The following is a 17,596-nucleotide window of genomic DNA, read 5'->3' as shown; positions in this document are numbered from 1 at the left end:
TGTTCTTTATGAATGGATCATGATAATATTGCAGTTATCTTTCCTTATTATTGCTTCGTACAATATAGCAAAATCATCATGCTCCTCTGGTCATAAACAAACACAGCCCTGACTAGTTTTCACTGCTATCGGGCTTAAATCTTCCAGCTGTCAGAAAAACAAGGTGATAGAAAATAATTTTTTCTTTGTTTCATAAAAGAAATTAAAGAGTGCCAGCACAGCTGTCTATTTATTTCATGGCTGCAGACGGGGACCACATCCATCTCTGACTTCTACCACAGCCTGCCTCAGCATGCAGGAGTCATTTGTGAACACAGCAGTGCAGACAGTTGATTTTTCAATGACTGGCTGTATTGAAGACAGTCTAATCAGACTGAGCCGCAATCAAAAATGAGAGAAGACACTGGCATGCCCTTCTTCTGCATCCAAATTAAAACCAGAAGAAATAAGTTTCTGCTCATACAGGATGTTTTATGCCAGACACTTATAATAAAAGTAAAGGAATCAAAGGGCTGGGAGGCAGGCAGGGGCACAACCACGTTGTGTTGAAGAGTGAAGGTATTTATCCATCTGGTGAAAGATGTAGGGTTGGTGCCCATCTTTGTTTCAGAGTTTTCAAAAGCACCTTCCCCTCACTCCAGGAAAACGCACTAATCACACGTTCTTGTTTTCAGGCTCGCCCCTCAAAGCTGTATAATATTGTACTTTTTACATAAAATGCTTAAGTATTCACTACATGATGATTTGCCATTAAGTTCAGAGTCTTTTATTTCTGTCTTGTGTAATGCGTACTCTACTAATTTTACCGAGGTAGGACAGCTTCAGCAGAACAGCTTGAACGACATCTACCCTACCACAGTCCCACAGGGAGGGTGATTCAAATCCTGAATGAGTGCACTAACCGGCTTGTTTAAAGGAGGGCTTTTCCTCCTCCAAACGACCCTGAAAAAATATTTCCTAACTGAATCTATTCGGTACATTCAACCTGTGTTTGTCAACTTTTTAGGTGAATGACCATTTTACATCATCTACCAGCGGAATTTTAAAATCATAATTAAATACTGATCTCTTGTGCTTTTTTGGGGGAGAGAGTTGTTTTTTTTAAGAAAGCCGCCACTTAATCCACACCTATTAAATCACCATTATGTAAGTTTTGTCAGTCCTGCCTGTAGCTCGCTTGCACTGGAAGCTGGACTCAAGCATCAAAAAAATCCTTCTTGTTTTTGGACCTATAACCTAAAAATATTTTGTGTCTTGATCTGGTGATAATAAAAATTCCTAGAAGTAGGATAGGGTGAAGAGCGGAGCCAGTGAGATACACTCTTTCAAAGGGCAGATCAGTGAAAGAAACGTATCAGAACACGTATTATCCGGAGGATCTTAACTGAATATTGACTTTCACTAAAAAACGAAATTCTGCCTTTAGATTATGTATGCGCAACTGGCCTTATGTGGCCTTTGGGGTGGAATAAGGAAGGTTTTTGTGTTACAGTGGTGGCTAGAGGGGTCGTGGCCCCACTGTGTGACATACACAGATTCAGCCTAAAATGTAATCGTTGCCTGGCAGGGCCTCACGTCCGCAAACTTCAGCCGAGAAGCAGGAATTGAGCACAGACCTCCTGAATGGCAACCCAAGAGCCCACCAACTAGTTCACAGCGTCCCAGTTTGATTTCTTCTCCTTACCTTCATGGCAGCCCAAAAAAACCCAAACGCTAAGGCAAGAGGCTTTAATCGTCACATGGCTTTCAATGCCAGACATAATTGCAAAATACTGTGATGATATACTGCATATGATGCATATAACTGAGAAAACACCTGAGTGAATAGTAACTGCTGTTAGCCATGCATGGGCAAAATCTTAGCACCTGCCACAATGGCATAGTTTTCTTGCCATAGTGGTAACAGTAATTTCACTGATTCACCAGATTTAGGCTACTGCTACATCAGAATCTGACGCTACGAAACAATTAAAGAGTATTTGTGTACTGGATAGACAGAGAACAAAAGATCAGGTCCAAGATCTAAATGATTTTCAGTTTCTTAATTGCAGTAGAAGGTAAGTGCAGCAGTAGGGATGCTAAGCAACTTTAAAAAAAAGGCTAAAACCAACAGCTGGAAACACCTGGAGGAAGAGCCAGTGAGATTTTTGCTCTTAAATTAGTCCAACTCTCTTGATGATTTTATCCAATTAGCTTGGCTTTTTTACCTTACCATGCACCAGTGGCCTGCAATACTGATGTAGCAAAGTAATTACTCAACAGAACAACTATTTAATTGCTGAACATGAATATTAACAGCTGAATAATAGTAGCTAAATAAATAAAGATTAGTCTTCTGAATCCCAGTAGTTCCTCCAAAAACACACCAGCTAGGAACTTGGATGAGTTTAACCTTATGTGTGGCAATTTGTTCATTTTGTATTGTATACTTCTTCAAATAGTCCCTGGTCATTAACATTTTTACTTATAAAGTTTGTGAAGTTGCAAAATAGATATGCACTCACTCCAAAGAGAAATTACTCTTAATAATACTACTGCAGTAGTTAAAGAAACTATTGTTTTTGTAGAAGTCAGGAACCCAAGATATATTTGAAAAGTACATCGAGGTCAGGCCACTTGGGCTTGCTGACGTACTTTTTACCATACTCGCCAGAGCAATAGAATCAGCATAAAAATGGGCAGAACAAACCTCCAACAAAACTTCCATAGGAAAACAAACCAGTGCTTGTGCTTTCCACTTAAGTTCTGCCTTTAGATACCCCACATTCTCTCTTTTTAAGGCATTAGTGGTTTTCTTGTCCTTTTGTCGTGGGTAATTTACATCTCCAAATTTTAAAGACATCTGCTGGATGTATTCCAACTAATAAATAATAATGGCACTATATATGTTAAGTTACATCAGATGTCTCTCTAGAACACTCCTTTTTATTTAACTATGTTTTGATAAGGCATATCGGCAATTTCCTCAAAGCCTTAACTAAGTAAGATCATTTTGTTAATCTTTATCCTGTTACTTTTACTCTGTTTGGTTTTACACTATACAGCATAATTCTTCTGACATAATCAGCTAGCTTCCGTGATGGAATAACGTATCCAGAACTCCAGCTCAGGGTATGCAGGCTGCCTTGTCTGCTGGGCACTGCTTGAGCTCCACAGAGAAATGTGAAAGGATAGGGTGTTTTCAACCGAAGATAGCAACATAGCAAATAGCAATGCAGTGCTGTCATTTTGAGGCAAAAGGTAGCAATCTCTTACTGTGATCAGAGTTATTTAAAGGCTGCTTTCAAATCAGCTTAGCAGTCACAAATGTATAAATATTTAATTTTTTTTTCTAAGCAAACATGAACCAGTTCCTTGAGTGAAAACAGAACATGTCTGAATTGAATGTACTTCTGTATAAAAATGATGGTTTCTTTCACAGGAAAAACATATCAAAAGTAATGTATCCGATGGAACTCCAGCCTTGACAGATGTAGATAAATAAAAGTTGAAATGTAGTGTAGCGTTTGTCACTGGAAACATAACGCATAATTCAGGCCAAGATGTATTATAAATTTAGCACAGCTTTAAATACAATACCAAAACTTGAGAAAGTGTTCCAACCAAGTGTAACACTTCTTTCTTTAGAGTCTTCCCTATTTTGCAATGCTGACTAACTTCAGCCATTGAACTCCAGGTACGAATGGTGAGATGAAGGAATTAGCGCCAAGTGTGTACCTCGCATTGTCACTTTGGTATAGACACCAGAAAACCACGCGCTATGCTCTGGGCCCACCATCTGGACTCTTTACTGAGATGTAATCTCGTAGAAAATCAAAACGCATAGGGCCTATCCGTTAGTTCTTTGGTAAAAAAGTGCAATGAAGTCAACATGGCTTTCTTGTCTGTTTTCCTATTTTTCTTTCTTACTCCCCACTCACTACTTGTATTCCACCTTCTTCCGCCCATGTTGGTTTTCCTAAGTTTAGCAGAGATTTTGCATGAGCAAAACAATAGTATTTGATCCCAGACATCAAATTAAATTAGCAGTGTTGATTAACTGCTCTCAGATGAGTCACCTTCTACTTCCAGTAAAACTCTGCATCCAAACCTTGGAATAAGCCTACTTCTTGACAAGTAAATTATCTCAATACAGCTTAGCTGCTGCTCATGTGATGGAGGAAAGAAAATGGGCAGCTTAATTCCCTTTTGTATGGACTCAGGTGAACACCCTCTTACATTCCCAACATACAGAAGCTGTTTCCTCCTTCCACGGTGTTACTCTTCCATGGAACCAAAGGACACTCACTTCTCTGCACCTTGCAGAGAAGACAAATGCTGCTCTACCTATGGACTGCAAAGGAGGGAGGGAGGGAGGAAGAGTGAGAAGGTTTGTGCCTTCCCTGCTTCTCCCTCACCCCAACTTTGTGCTCCAGCCAGATGCAAGGTGACCCTAAGCAGTTACATGTGTGGACTTAAAGATTACAAGACAGAAAGTGGATGGATGGTCCCTTTTTTTTCTCCTTCTATATACGGAACTCCCATTGGCTTTCCTGGGTGCTCCCTCTATAGACTGACAAGCAAGAGGTCAGAGGAGACGGAAAGGCTTTTTACCTGCCAACCCCAGAGTTCAGGATGTGTTGTTTCTCCTGCAGCAGTTGATGACACCCTAACACCTTAGCAGCACTGGAGCTGCATTCCTACGCTGTAACAGGGGAAGCAGGACCAAGGGCCTGAACTAAGGTCTTGGCAGGTAAGTGAAGGAGCAACCAGTATCAAACAGCTTTTTTTTGAAAGTGTATGTCTTTGTAATGTTTAAGTCTTAATATGTGCTCTGCTTTGCCTGGGAGCTTAAACTTCCACTTTTCAGATGAGCATTCGAGTTTACCTATAAACTTTGGCAAGCGCTTGAAAAAGTGTTGATGAAACTCATAAATGCAGAGGGGCTAGAAAGAAAGTTACTGGTGCTAAAAATGTCTCAAAGCTGGGATTTCTTCTTAGAGCTGAGCAGTTATTCAGATTAGTGGGGGAGGGAGAAGCTTTATGCTACCAACATATTTTTGTATATCACCACTTAGGATGACTGAGAGCATTGTTGTATGGTGAATACTCAATATTCAAAATATGAGCTCTGTTAGGATTGGGAGGGGAGATTTTTTTGTTTAATTGCTTGTTTTCTCTCAATTGGACGTGCAGGGGACACCTGATGAGGGGAAATCTCCATCTCATTACTATGTTCCACTTCTTAAGCTTAATTATTGGAACTAGGTTTCCTTTATGAATACTTATGCCATTCAAAATGTGCTTTATTGCAGTAGTTATCAGGAATTGTGTTTTCAGTGGCAATACCATGTTCCAGAACATTCTTAGACAGCACGCACAGAGGAAGTTGCTACCGCTAAAGCAAATCCAATTTAAAAGATATTTACAGAAAAAATACATGATGCCAGTTATCAGCTCAAAAGAGAAGAAAAAAAATTAATTTAAAAACATCCTCACCTAAAGGAAGTCTTTCTTTTCCTTTCTTCTGGTAATGTGAAGGTAATGGATGCCTTTCTATTAAGAGGCCAGTAAGTTTTACTTTTTGGACTGAAAAATGAATTTGGGTCAGAGAAGAAAATCATAAGGAGCTGCCACGACCTAAGTTCTGTACCCAAGCCATCTACTGCCACCGTATCCTGGAAAGAAAAAAGGGAACGTTCATAAAGAATGAACAACCATCCAGAACTGATGGGGCACCAAAGCCTTGTCAATACCCAATTCAGATATTCTTATCCCCCCCATCCTTATTGTTACTAATATTCTCAATTTACTAAGTGAAATCACTCCAGAAGTGACCTCTAAGTTTACGTCCATCTTTCAGTGGGTTAACTGTGAGCTTGTAAAAAAATTACACATGCTAATAGCAACTGTTAATTAACATTAATCAGAATTAAGGGAAAAAGTCATTATCAAAAATTTCTCTCCAAACTGTGGTTGTAAAATTTAGGGGCAAGAGTGAAAAATTACACTTTACATAGGTTTGTATATTTTAAAAGTTTGCATTACTTTAGTCATTGTTTTAAATTAACTTTCTCTAGACAAAATAAAGTGTTGTACTACATTGCAGCCTCACTGTTAGGAATGAAGATAGAGGAGACAATGCAGGAAGGCCAACACATACGACCAAAATGGAGAGTATCCAAGTCATAGAAGAATGGTGAGTTGGTCAAACTGTTGCCTAACAAATGTTTTTAATTTGCCTATAACTAATATCAAGAATTGCCTTGAGTTTTATGCTTTAAGAGTGTCCTTTTAATTACTTTTCCTTAAAAAAATTCTACACAAAAGGAAGCAAAATCTGTCCTGATGATGAAATGCCAGCAGAGACATTCGTAAGTCAGGCTTACTTACAGTTTCTTATTTGTGGGGAAGGTGGGGAGGAATGGGAGGTGCAAGGATGGTTCCATAGACCTGTGGGTCTCTGTAAGAAGCCTGTGCTACCTGTGGGATCATTTTCTTCTGTTTATCCAGACAAGAAGAAAATCTAACCAGCATAAGTGTACTTTACAGTCAGGTTTTTATCATGGCTACCTTTCATAAACAGCTTGGACCACGGTTTCATTGGAATTAACCAAAGAAACACATACCTTGAAAAACAGGCTAACATGCACTGAAAGCCTGAGCTTCTATTTCTGTCTAAAGCTTGGGCCCATGTTTATTGTGTTGAAAAAATGCTAACATATCAGTGGCCTTGAATTCTCTAATCCCATAAAAAGCAAATTAAAACTTAATTCTAGAGGATATGATTGATGGCAAGAGCAACCCAAACATCTTCTTGTTGCTACTTCATTCGTTGCTACTTCTTCATTGCTGCGCATGGTCATTTACAAGAAGACAACATCAGAAATTTCCACAAAATACTGTCACGAAGAGAGCTTCCCAATAGACAACGAGGGAGCACAGGATGCTTGTCAGCTCCATCCACTTCAGCAGGTTCTTTTCAGTCTCCTCAGACAGAGGACTTTTCACCTTCAAATCTGTATGTTTATACTTTTTGGTTCAGATTACAATTATTTTGCTGTATATTTTAAATGTTAAACGCCTTCTCATTTATTACATCTTTTGGACTGCCGAAAAGCTATCACAAATAGCTTCCCATCATCCAGTCTGCCTTGCATGCAGAGTAGGAGTTGATAAATGGACTTGAAGAGAAATCATATAGACAAATGTCACTTACTGTGCAACATGATTACACAGAAGCTATTAACAACAGCTAGTAAAGCTCTTGTGTTGGATCCTATCAGGAAGAGGAGGGTGAATGCTCAGAATTAAGTTTGAAACCATATTTAATTGTTGTTAAGTAACTTGGAATATTACCTTCTCAAGCTATTCATTGGTACATTAATGGATTAGTGACGCAAGTTAGTCTTCTGATCACTTATCCAGCGCGTCCACTGTTACAAGCCACAAATAGTTTCCTTCAGAAAATGGGAATAAGGACTTTTCCCCTTTCTTCTCTCTCCAGTTTTGCCAGCAACATCCATCACATCTCGTGCCAATAGATCATCATTCAGGTCAATAGCACCAAACAGAGGGAAGCTTAGCAACCCTTAGGTACAAGCACAGAGAAATATGCTAATTTAAAAGCTCTCTGAATCACTATTTTGTTGGGCCTCATTAGTATGCTCTTGGCTGCCAAGAGCCTTTTGTTTTTCTTGTCCTTCCTGAACCAAATTGGGTGGCAGCCAGTGATTGGCCAAACACCATCAGAAGCAGGCAGGGACATCAGGTGTCATCTAAACCCCTCGTGAAAGAGAGTCTGTTGCCAGCTTCCTGAAATCACATCTCCTGTAACTGCAGAGGCAGGAATTCAGTGTTGTTGTGGGATTTTGTCTTTGAGTCTGATGGCTAACAACACTGGTAGAGAACTTGTAGAAAGCCAAGTGCATGTCGCGTAACATTAAACACATTTAGAGGGCTATTCAGATAATGAATGCACAAGTGAAGAGTGAACAAAATTTGCCTGTCACCGCTGAAGCCTTGTTGCTTCCAGTTTCCACTGTGGACTAAAGTGCAGTTGAAAGGAGAATTTTTGGACAAATGTATGAAAACAGTGTTACGAAAATAGAAGCATATTTGTAATGATACTTTGCTTTTGCAGCCAAAACCCTACTGCAGATGAAATTTTGTCTTGGGCTCAGAATTTTGACAAGATGATGAAAACACCAGCTGGGAGGAACCTTTTCAGAGAGTTTCTTCGAACGGAGTATAGTGAGGAGAACCTGCTTTTCTGGCTTGCATGTGAAGATCTAAAGCAGGAGCAGAACAAGAAAGTTATTGAAGAAAAAGCTAGACTTATATATGAAGATTACATTTCTATACTATCACCAAAAGAGGTAAAGCTGTAAATGTTACATATGCATCTTCTGTTATTCCAGAGCAGAAATGTTATACCCTGGATTTCCAGATGGGGGTTTGAAAGGCTGCCTGATCTGTCAGATGAACGTCTTAGTATGGACATTAAATCAGGAAAGGAAGGGACAGAAAAAGTAGAGACACAGGTGCTGGGCCATTTAGCATCACTGGCTACAACACCTCAAAGTTCACTGTAAGACTCAAGAAACTCCAGTAAGAGAAGGCTGACAAATAGGTATGCTTCTTTAGTAACGCTACATGCCTGCCAGAGAGAGGAAGTAAGTAATACAAATGGACTTCTGGAGAAAAGGCACCAAAATTAGGAAATTTAAATCAGAATCATTATAGATTTATCTGCTGCAACAGCTGTCTGGGAGAAAATCTAAATTTGCACCGGTAATTCCTATGTGAGAATCCAGGAATGGAGACCACATATTTTCCCTAATGAAAGGTATGATACTGTCTAGGAAATTATATGAGATTTTTTTCAACCCTTATACTGAAATAGACAAATTCTGAAATGATCTTCACCTGGAGCAATGAAAAAGAATCCCCTATCAAACCATCTTTTGCAATATATAAATATATAAGCACTATAGAAGAGTCTTTCTTAGACCACGTCACGTACCTTCAGCTCCTTTGCCTTGTCTATGTGCATTGCATCTGACTTTCTACTCAATAGCATTATGCTAATTTATGCTCACTGTGGACCTTGCTTCCTACATTTTACTTCTGCGCTACATTCAGTAATAATTTGCAACTTCATTCATATGAATGAAGCCAACAGCAATTTATAGCGCCATTATCTTCTCTTGTGCCATAGTGTATACTTCTGCTTTGGAGTGAGATAACTGCCAGCGCAGCAAGCTAATAATGAGTTTTCCTTATAACATAATATAATATCTCTAATACATATATATGTGCTGAATGCTCAGCTGTCTTTTTAAGCTAAAATCAACCAGCAGTTGAAATTCAAATACTAACTAAATGTTGTTTGACTTAGGGTTTAACAAAACTAGTCACAAACTTGATGCACTGGACATGCGTGCAGGTCATCAATCCAGTTGCTCCTGCCCCTACTGGACATCTTATGAGACAAACAAGAACTGCCTGCAATGCTTTAGATCAGCATGGGAGCTGAAAAGTTCTTGTTCATCCAGGCATCCCATTCCAGATGTTATCTTTTGGCATAAGAGCCAAAATATTTAGCATCACTTGTTCAGTGATGAAGTTACTGAGGCAGAAAGTCTTAGTGTTCTGAACAGATACCTTGTATTCATCTGTGTAGCAAGGAAATACCTTCTGTAATTCCAACTAGTTTTGCCATATGGCTTTAGCGAGTCACTGAAAAACTACAGTGTAAATTAATAGTTCCATAATTACATTTTTTCATTCTATAAGTGCAATTAACTTTTAGTAGATTCAATGGCACAAAACCCCACCACCCTGCCAAATTTGAGCTTTTCATCCCAGCTATTATATTTGATAATGAAGAACCAATTAGCTACCTGCACAAACTGTTTTTGCTAAGATACGCGCATGTGCATGTGTGTCAGGGGGAGAACTGCTTAAATCTTAGTGTGCCACTTCTGTGCTGCAGAAATGCAATGGTCTAGGATTGAAATCTATTCCAATAAATTCCAAAGATACATGGCTGCAACACAGCTTCTTTAAACTACCATAAACGCTACACCCTTGCACGCTGTTGTGTCTAAAAGCAGGTAGACACTGTTCGAGCAGCCCCACTGGTCTGTTCGCTCCTGCTGAGCAGCCCGGTTTGCTTGCACAGCTACATTAGTTACACAATGAATTCGATCAGAAAAATGCCTGGGTTGAGAAACAGCCACTTTCAGATGGATCGATCCCTTAACTCAGCTAGCTGGGGGGCTGCCCAGGCAGCCCCGCCAGGATGGGAAAGGGGGGGAGGCTGTTGATGGCAGCCGATGCAGCACCCCTGCCCATCCGTATGGGAGGCGTACAGCTGGGACGCCTGCTGCGCCCTGGGGTGCTGAGCACTTGGATGGAGCGCGTAGATGGATTGCAGATGACGTGTAGATGAGTGTAGATGGATGTAGAGAGAATCGCGCTAAGCAGGCGTAAGGGATGTTCTGCAGAGGTAGCGTACTTGAGTAATAGGTACGGTTTGCTAGCATGAACGGGCAACAATTTACTCATAGTTAGGCTGCATCGCAGTTGTGCCTTGTGACCAAGTAACAGCAAATCTTGGAGAAGAGCGAGCTTGCCTGCTGTAGCAGTAATATACTCCAATATGCCAACAAACCAACAATGCCAGATTCTGTAGTTGGTACTGAAGATATCTCCTCACTACCACCCCACCTCACCCCACCCCACCCCATCCCATCCCATCCCACTGATTTCAAATACTTTGTTTCACCGTATACACAAATACATAAGCCAGAAGCTCACACATCCACACACGTTCTGAGTTTTCATGTCTGTTAGCATCCTTCACATACCAAGGTATCTCAGTACGTGGAGCTTTCCAGGGTTCAACTCAATCCTTCAGCCAATATGAATATCTATTTACATGGTTGCAGGCTGCAAACCGGTGTAAATCACAGTAGCTTAACTGATCTATACTTGGTATTTCTCTATTCAGTCTTTTAGCCTTTTTCTTCTTAGCTGAGTAAACCTTTGCTGGCCCCGGTGGCTTTCCCTGCTACTGCCATTTCGTTTAATCCAGAAGGCATTAATTTTACTGTTTTTTGAGTATTTTGTGGATAAGCTGTACATTCACTCAAACTTCTAAAGAATATTCTAATATCATCTGTGCTTTCATCCCAAGCATAATATGCCCTTTTCTGCCTAGGTGCAGGAGTTCATTACAAATGGAAAGTAAATGAGAAGCTAAAACTGAAACTTGCTAACAACTTCAATACAGACACATGATATCCTGAAAATCACCAGCTGTTAAAGGGCCTTGAAAAAAAGAACAAATCTGAAATAGTTAATATTAACAGGGAGATTAATATGATAAAAATGACAAAAAACCTCTGGGTAATTTGCGAGTAACAAGTGTAGTGTCTGAAAAAAATTGGGAAAAAATCTGCAGGGCAGCCAGAAGAGAATGCTGAACAGAAATCTGCTAAAGGGTCAGAAAAAAACCATTTCAGCTCTCTGAATGAGAGTAATTCAACATTCATTGAAATAATTTTAAATAAGTAAAAAAAAAAAAAGTAAAATAGCATATTTTGGGAAATCCAGGTTGCTGCAGAGCTTTATTTAGTTGCATTGTATTTTTTCTGTTATACGGCTGCACTTCATCTTACAGATATTAAGATGGATGCAAAGACCAAGTCAAAACTGAAATAGAGCTGATGGTCTCAGTCTGTAACTGTGTGGTGGCCCTAAAAGAAGCACAGAGCCTTACTTGAATAAATTGACAAACTCCGGCATGTTCTGGGGAGCCCCGTGAAATAAAAGTTACACATAACAGCCTTTCTGATATTACTGTTTAATATTAGTCTGTTCTTATCTTCTTCAGGTTAGTCTTGATTCCCGTGTGAGAGAAGTGATCAACAGAAATTTGTTGGATCCCAGCCCTCACATGTATGAAGATGCCCAACTCCAGATATACACCCTAATGCACAGAGACTCTTTTCCAAGGTTTTTGAACTCTCAGATTTATAAGTCTCTCGTTGAAAGTATTACAGGCTCTACTTCTGAAACTTAGTTCTAATTTTCAAACAAAATAACTTGATTTTTTTGGGGGGTGGGTGGGATGGAAGAAAAGTAGTTTAATAACATCTGGAGCTGGGTTCCTGGAGAACTACAGTTTAGCACTACTCAGGCTACTGTGAAGAAAACAAATACGTATTATGGTCTCTGTCTACATTTTTACCAAGGTCCTCCTTGCTCGAGATGGCACGGGAGGGGAACAATGGATTTGCCAAAATACATTTGTTTCACACTCCTTTCACCCTACTGCAGTCAAGATTGCAATGATGTATTTGTAGTTTTATGAACAGTCTCCTTGTGTATCCTCACACTGCATGTGCAAGGTAAAACTGCTTCACTTACCACTTAGTTGTTGCAATATTTAATCCAATAACATAAATTATATCTGTATTTAAGAACTTTTTTTGTGCAATACAGTCTTATGGTACATAGAAACAATTGCAGCAAACCAGAAAGAGGCTTGCATTTTTTAACATCACTAACTGAAAAAAGCCAATTTTTAAGGTGTAGCATTACTGAACATGCTCTACTGAGTACAATACACTGACTTTTTGAAGCCAATATTTCTGTACAGAAAAAAAAAGAGCTATTTATCACTGTTTATTTAAAATAAATCAAGCAGAGGATTCCTCTGGCTGTTCACTGCCAAAACTGTGGCATTTTCATTACAGAGTTTGCAATGTCAAAAAAAAAAAAAAAGAAGAAAAAAAAAAGCACAAACCACTTAAAGGGATCCGTATCTGGGTGACACAATCTATGCGCTGATATTGTTTAATTGTTAAAAGAACAAAGATTTTCAATGTACATTTCAGATGTCAGATACTGTAATTGATTTATTAAAGACTGGCTATCCAGTTCTAACACTGTTGTATAATGTTATGTACTTCAGCAAAAAAAGAAAAACAAAAACAAAAAAACAAAAAGCTTGATAATTTAGTTTTTTTAATAAAGAAATTTAATAAAAGATTGCCTACATGTAGCATTTTAGAGCATTTTAGAACATTTTGATGAATTGCATCTGTCCTGTAAGATTTTTTTTTTTGAAAGCTAAATCCAGTGAAAAAATGTTTTTAAACAAAGTAATGTTTTACGAGGTGGCAGGTTAAAGAAGTCTTATCTTAGCTTCTAACCTCATTGATTTCGAGTAACTCCTTGAAAACGAGGGGTTTGGAGAGTAATATTAAACCAAACTTCAAGGGCTCCTAAACCTGCAGTCCTTACCCAAGCAAAATGCCTACGGAAACACAACGCGTGTCTTTCCTGGGTAAAGAATCCTGTACTGAGCCCTTAATCAGAGCTAAGGCAGCACAGTACTCCCATCGCTGGGCTGCCATGGTGTTTTTAATAGGTGTTTGCTTGGCCTTTTTATCAAAAAAAGTCCAATTTTAGGATGCATTTTGATGTTTAAAGAGACAGTGACTCGGAACTTAAAAAAAACCATCTTCATACCTACCATATACAAGCAAAATGAGCGTTAGCATCCCTCACAAACTGCTAAAGATATACCAAGAAATGGCTTTGAATACTTGTTAAATATATATATATGTATGGATGCATGCGTGTATATATATATATTTAACACTGACAACTCTGGTCTTATACTAAGACTTCAGAGGCGAGGTTCTTCTCACTCACACAGGACTAAACACGGCATCAGCCCCTTGCTTTCGATGGGACCGGAAGGTCTGGCAGTTGTGTCCTTGAGTGGAATCTAGCCCCAACACACGTGGCTCCAACCACCCGGTTACTCCTCGCAGGCAGCCTCCGGTGCCGGCTCTCGCTTGGAGACGCTGCCGCCCAGGCGGGTCTGCTGCTATACAGTAACGGGTGGGATGCAGGTCTTAGTTTATTTTCTGGGGCTTATTTTTTTTTTTCCTTTGTTTTACTACCTCTCATTTTTTTAATTTATTGAACATGCTTCAAAAAGCGAGTCTGGGGAATTTTTTTAATCATTCTTTTTACTTGAAACCTGTGTGCTTTTTTTGGATATATATACGAACAATTTAATGAACTGTTTCTTAAACTCATTTGGTTTTGTAATTTAAATAGAATTCAGGAGATGATTAAAAGGGCTATTCTCTATTCCCTATGCAAATATTTTAACTGTTGTAGTGTTTGACAAAATGGGATCTAAAAAAAAAAATCTGCAAAGTGGAAAACAAATCTGTTTACAGTGGCGTTGCTGACTATCCTACCATATTCAGCACTTTTAAATATTGTTATTTATGAAAATGTAGTTTAAAATGCAAGACAAAATATTTATAAATGTTTCTTTTAATAAATACCTGTTTTGTCTGAAAGTGTTATCGTGTTATGACAACTTTATTCATGTTGGTTAGCTACTTACCATTATGAATAAAATATTCAATTATTATACTGATAGAATAATAGCTATGATGTTTACAAATCCTGAGGGGGGAAAATTCAGTGAAAAAAGGACTGCCTCCTCCTACTGTGAAATGCTGTTAGAAAAAATGAATTTTTCTGGCTTTTTTTTCTTAATTGGAATTTAACTATGGTCCTACATATGTCTAGTATCATTTGATTACAGTTATATTTACTGTGGTACTAAACATATACAGCATCATATATGTATATATTTACATAGTGTAATTTCAAGTTTGTTGGTGTTTGAGGCACAATACATTTAGTCCACACATCTAAGCAATGTTTAAGAGACAAAACTGCATGCATTAAGTCTTTACAAATGTAGACTTGAATATCCTTAATGTTACTATTTGATGGTGACCTGCTAGTCATAAACTATCTTTATAAGATATTTCACACAGGTAGAAGTTCTTGTCAGCACAGACAAGTCATCCTTTCACAGACAGTTTTAAAGCTAAATGTGCACGCCCTAAAATATTATCTTGATTTCTAGTGTAAGATTCAAAAAATCTGTATTTGGAAACTGTTACATCATTTTGAAAAATACTACACCAATCTTCAGTGTAATACTGCAATGAAATCACGTTCAAAACTTCTTGTCTTAAATCCTCTATTTGGAGGGATTTAAAAATTTAACATAACATGTGAAGCTTCCTTCTTGGAGCAAATGCTCATATTAAAATGTTTAATACACTCTTCATCCATCCGTTTGGGTTTCCCAAAATTTTTTTATGAAAAAAATGCACATGGTCTAGATGGACAACAAGTCATGCCGTAACATGATCTCATTGCCTATCATACAGTTCTTTGAACACAAATTGTAAAACAGTCAAGCTATTAAACTGATTTATTGTGCATGCAGTGTACAATACACTTTGAAAAACTGCCTAAATACACTTATTCTATAGCCTGGAATAAAATAAGTATGTATTTAACTTGTATTTCAGTTTTTCATGAGAATGTATATAACAAGTGCACTACAGAAAGTGAGTTATGTTTTCGTCACTTTTGCCCAGTGTGTAATCTTTTCTGTCAAGCAGAGCCTAATGCCAAATAGCCACAAATAAGCAGAGCACTTGTGTACGCTCCTGACCTTTACGTTTCAAAGAAACTGAATATTTATTGTATTATGAATGTGTTCAACTTAGGTGTTTATAGTCAACTTTCATATAACTGAGCTGAAAGTAGTTTGGGATACGCAGGTTAAAACAAAACCTGCAGATAGTATCAAGAGTATTTAAATTCGACTGAAGGCACATATGTTATGAAGGAAACTAAAGGTATGATGGAGAAAAGACAGGTCAGTGACACAGGTCGCTGGGCTGCACATTCACCAACTGAGTCCAGGTACCATGGAAACGTGGCCATAGCACTCCCAGCTCCACAGCCTGTCCACCACTTGCTTAAACACCTGTGGAGTCCACATAATCTATTCGCAGGACAACAGAGAGTGGACACAAACCAGACTTAAGGTAGTAATAGCTCTGTTTCAAATAAAAAGCATGCTAAAGTGTCTATTAGACTGTGGTCTGAACTAAGCAAATAGAGGAGACCTACATTCTACCTTAAACAGCTGGGGTTTCAGCTGTCACCTGATGCCAGACTTGCTCCCCTAGACAGCAAATTCCATCACAAGGAGAAGCTGCCTGTGGAACCAGTACCTAAAAAAGGTGGGGGGCTCTTTCGGTGGGAGCAGCTTGCTGGACTGACAACGCCATGAGCCTGCTCAGGAACCAGCAGCTTCTGTATGCAGTAAGTGCTTGTGAAAGCCATTTAGCATAAGTATTCCACATCACCAATTCAAAAGCAATCAAAGCTGCTACAAGACAGTCTCTTAATGTCAGTGACTCTCTACACCATGACAGTAAAGCTCATACCTCTACAATATCTGTGAGCCTGCTCCCGACAGCGTTAACCCAGCCAACGACAGCCTGAGTCCTTATCAAATCCAACACTGCCAAAAATTAAGGTTGCACATAGACAGACAAACAGCTGCAACACCTGCTCCAAGTTGATTTGAACCATGTCTAACTACCAACTTCAAAACGGAGTTTTTCTCACCCCATAATGCTGTTATTTTTTGAGAGAACCAAGAGTAGCACTGTAGCACATCCCGGGACATGGCTGCAGTGACAAAGGTCTAGTCCTGTTCACCTAAAGCCTCAGTACCTTTGCAGTGACAAAACATCAGCCCTATTTATATTGCTCCCGAATACTTCTGCCAGCAGTAGAAGTGACTGGTTTGTGGGATGAACGAATAAAGCAATAATGGTGCCAAAATCAGCTGGGAAAAAAGTCTGTGTATTACTTTAATGTTATACCAAAGGCCAGATTTTGCCCCTTCCTTTATCCATAAACTCATCCTGTGGAAATCCATCCTTACGATTTAAAACAGAGATACAATTCAAGTGATTCAAAGGCTGACCAGCAGACATTGACTCACACTACCTTTTTCCTTCTCAAAAACTTTACATTAAATCACGCCTTACTCTAAATTTCCAGAGTTCTGTGCAGTTGTCTCACAAGCAGGGTTCACACAGCCATTAAGACTCTCACAGTTTCTTTTATTGTTAGAGACCACCAAAATTTGGTCTATTAAATGCATAAAGTTGATCATTTTTCCTTTACCCTTCTGAAAGAAAGCTTCAAGAAGCTCCATGAGCAGTCAGCAGTGAGTGCAAGGGAAGACTTTGGTGGGTGAGATTTCATAGGCAACGGCCTGGGCTGTCTATCAGTGCCAGACTAGCCTGCACAGACTGTACATTCTCCGCAAAGCTCTCCGAGTGTGATTTTACTTATAAATTATTGCTACAGTATATTTTGACAATAAACCTTATTCAAAGTGGTGCATTTGGAATCATAGAAAAAAGTTTTTACCCAACCATTCCTTTTAACGTTTAACATTCCAAATAATAAATTCTCATGTTGACCGTATTGCCTTTGGATTTCCACAATGGAACAAGACTTCTAAGTTTTCATTTCTGACTACCAAAACTACTCAGGCGTGCAAGCCTTCCTCTTGCTTTTGATATTACATTCATGAAAATAACAATTTACTAATGTATCACATGGAAGCTACTGTTATTCCACCAGTGGAATTTACTGTTATTTCATCAGTGGAATTTAGTTGTAA

At 38.8% G+C, this 17,596-nt stretch overlaps 1 protein-coding gene across 5 annotated transcripts in view; it reads left to right on the top strand.

Moving 5' to 3' along the window:
* RGS17 (regulator of G protein signaling 17) overlaps positions 1–15,404 on the top strand; it is a 76,193-nt gene extending 60,789 nt beyond the window's left edge. For 4 of the 5 annotated variants that reach the window (XM_063329341.1, XM_063329342.1, XM_063329344.1 and 1 more), the window contains exons 3-5: positions 6,089–6,178; positions 8,123–8,357; positions 11,882–15,404. In XM_063329341.1, the coding sequence (XP_063185411.1) occupies positions 6,089–6,178; positions 8,123–8,357; positions 11,882–12,070 (514 nt within the window). In that variant the 3' untranslated portion in view covers positions 12,071–15,404. The remainder of the gene's footprint in view (positions 1–6,088; positions 6,179–8,122; positions 8,358–11,881) is intronic. The other variant, XM_063329345.1, reaches the window with a different exon arrangement.
* The last annotated feature ends 2,192 nt before the right edge of the window (positions 15,405–17,596 follow it).

Source organism: Chroicocephalus ridibundus, chromosome 3 (assembly GCF_963924245.1).
Source record: "Chroicocephalus ridibundus chromosome 3, bChrRid1.1, whole genome shotgun sequence".
In the NCBI taxonomy this organism is placed as follows: domain Eukaryota; kingdom Metazoa; phylum Chordata; class Aves; order Charadriiformes; family Laridae; genus Chroicocephalus; species Chroicocephalus ridibundus.
Note: the sequence above shows the minus strand (reverse complement) of the source record. Positions and strands in the feature narration are given on the sequence as shown.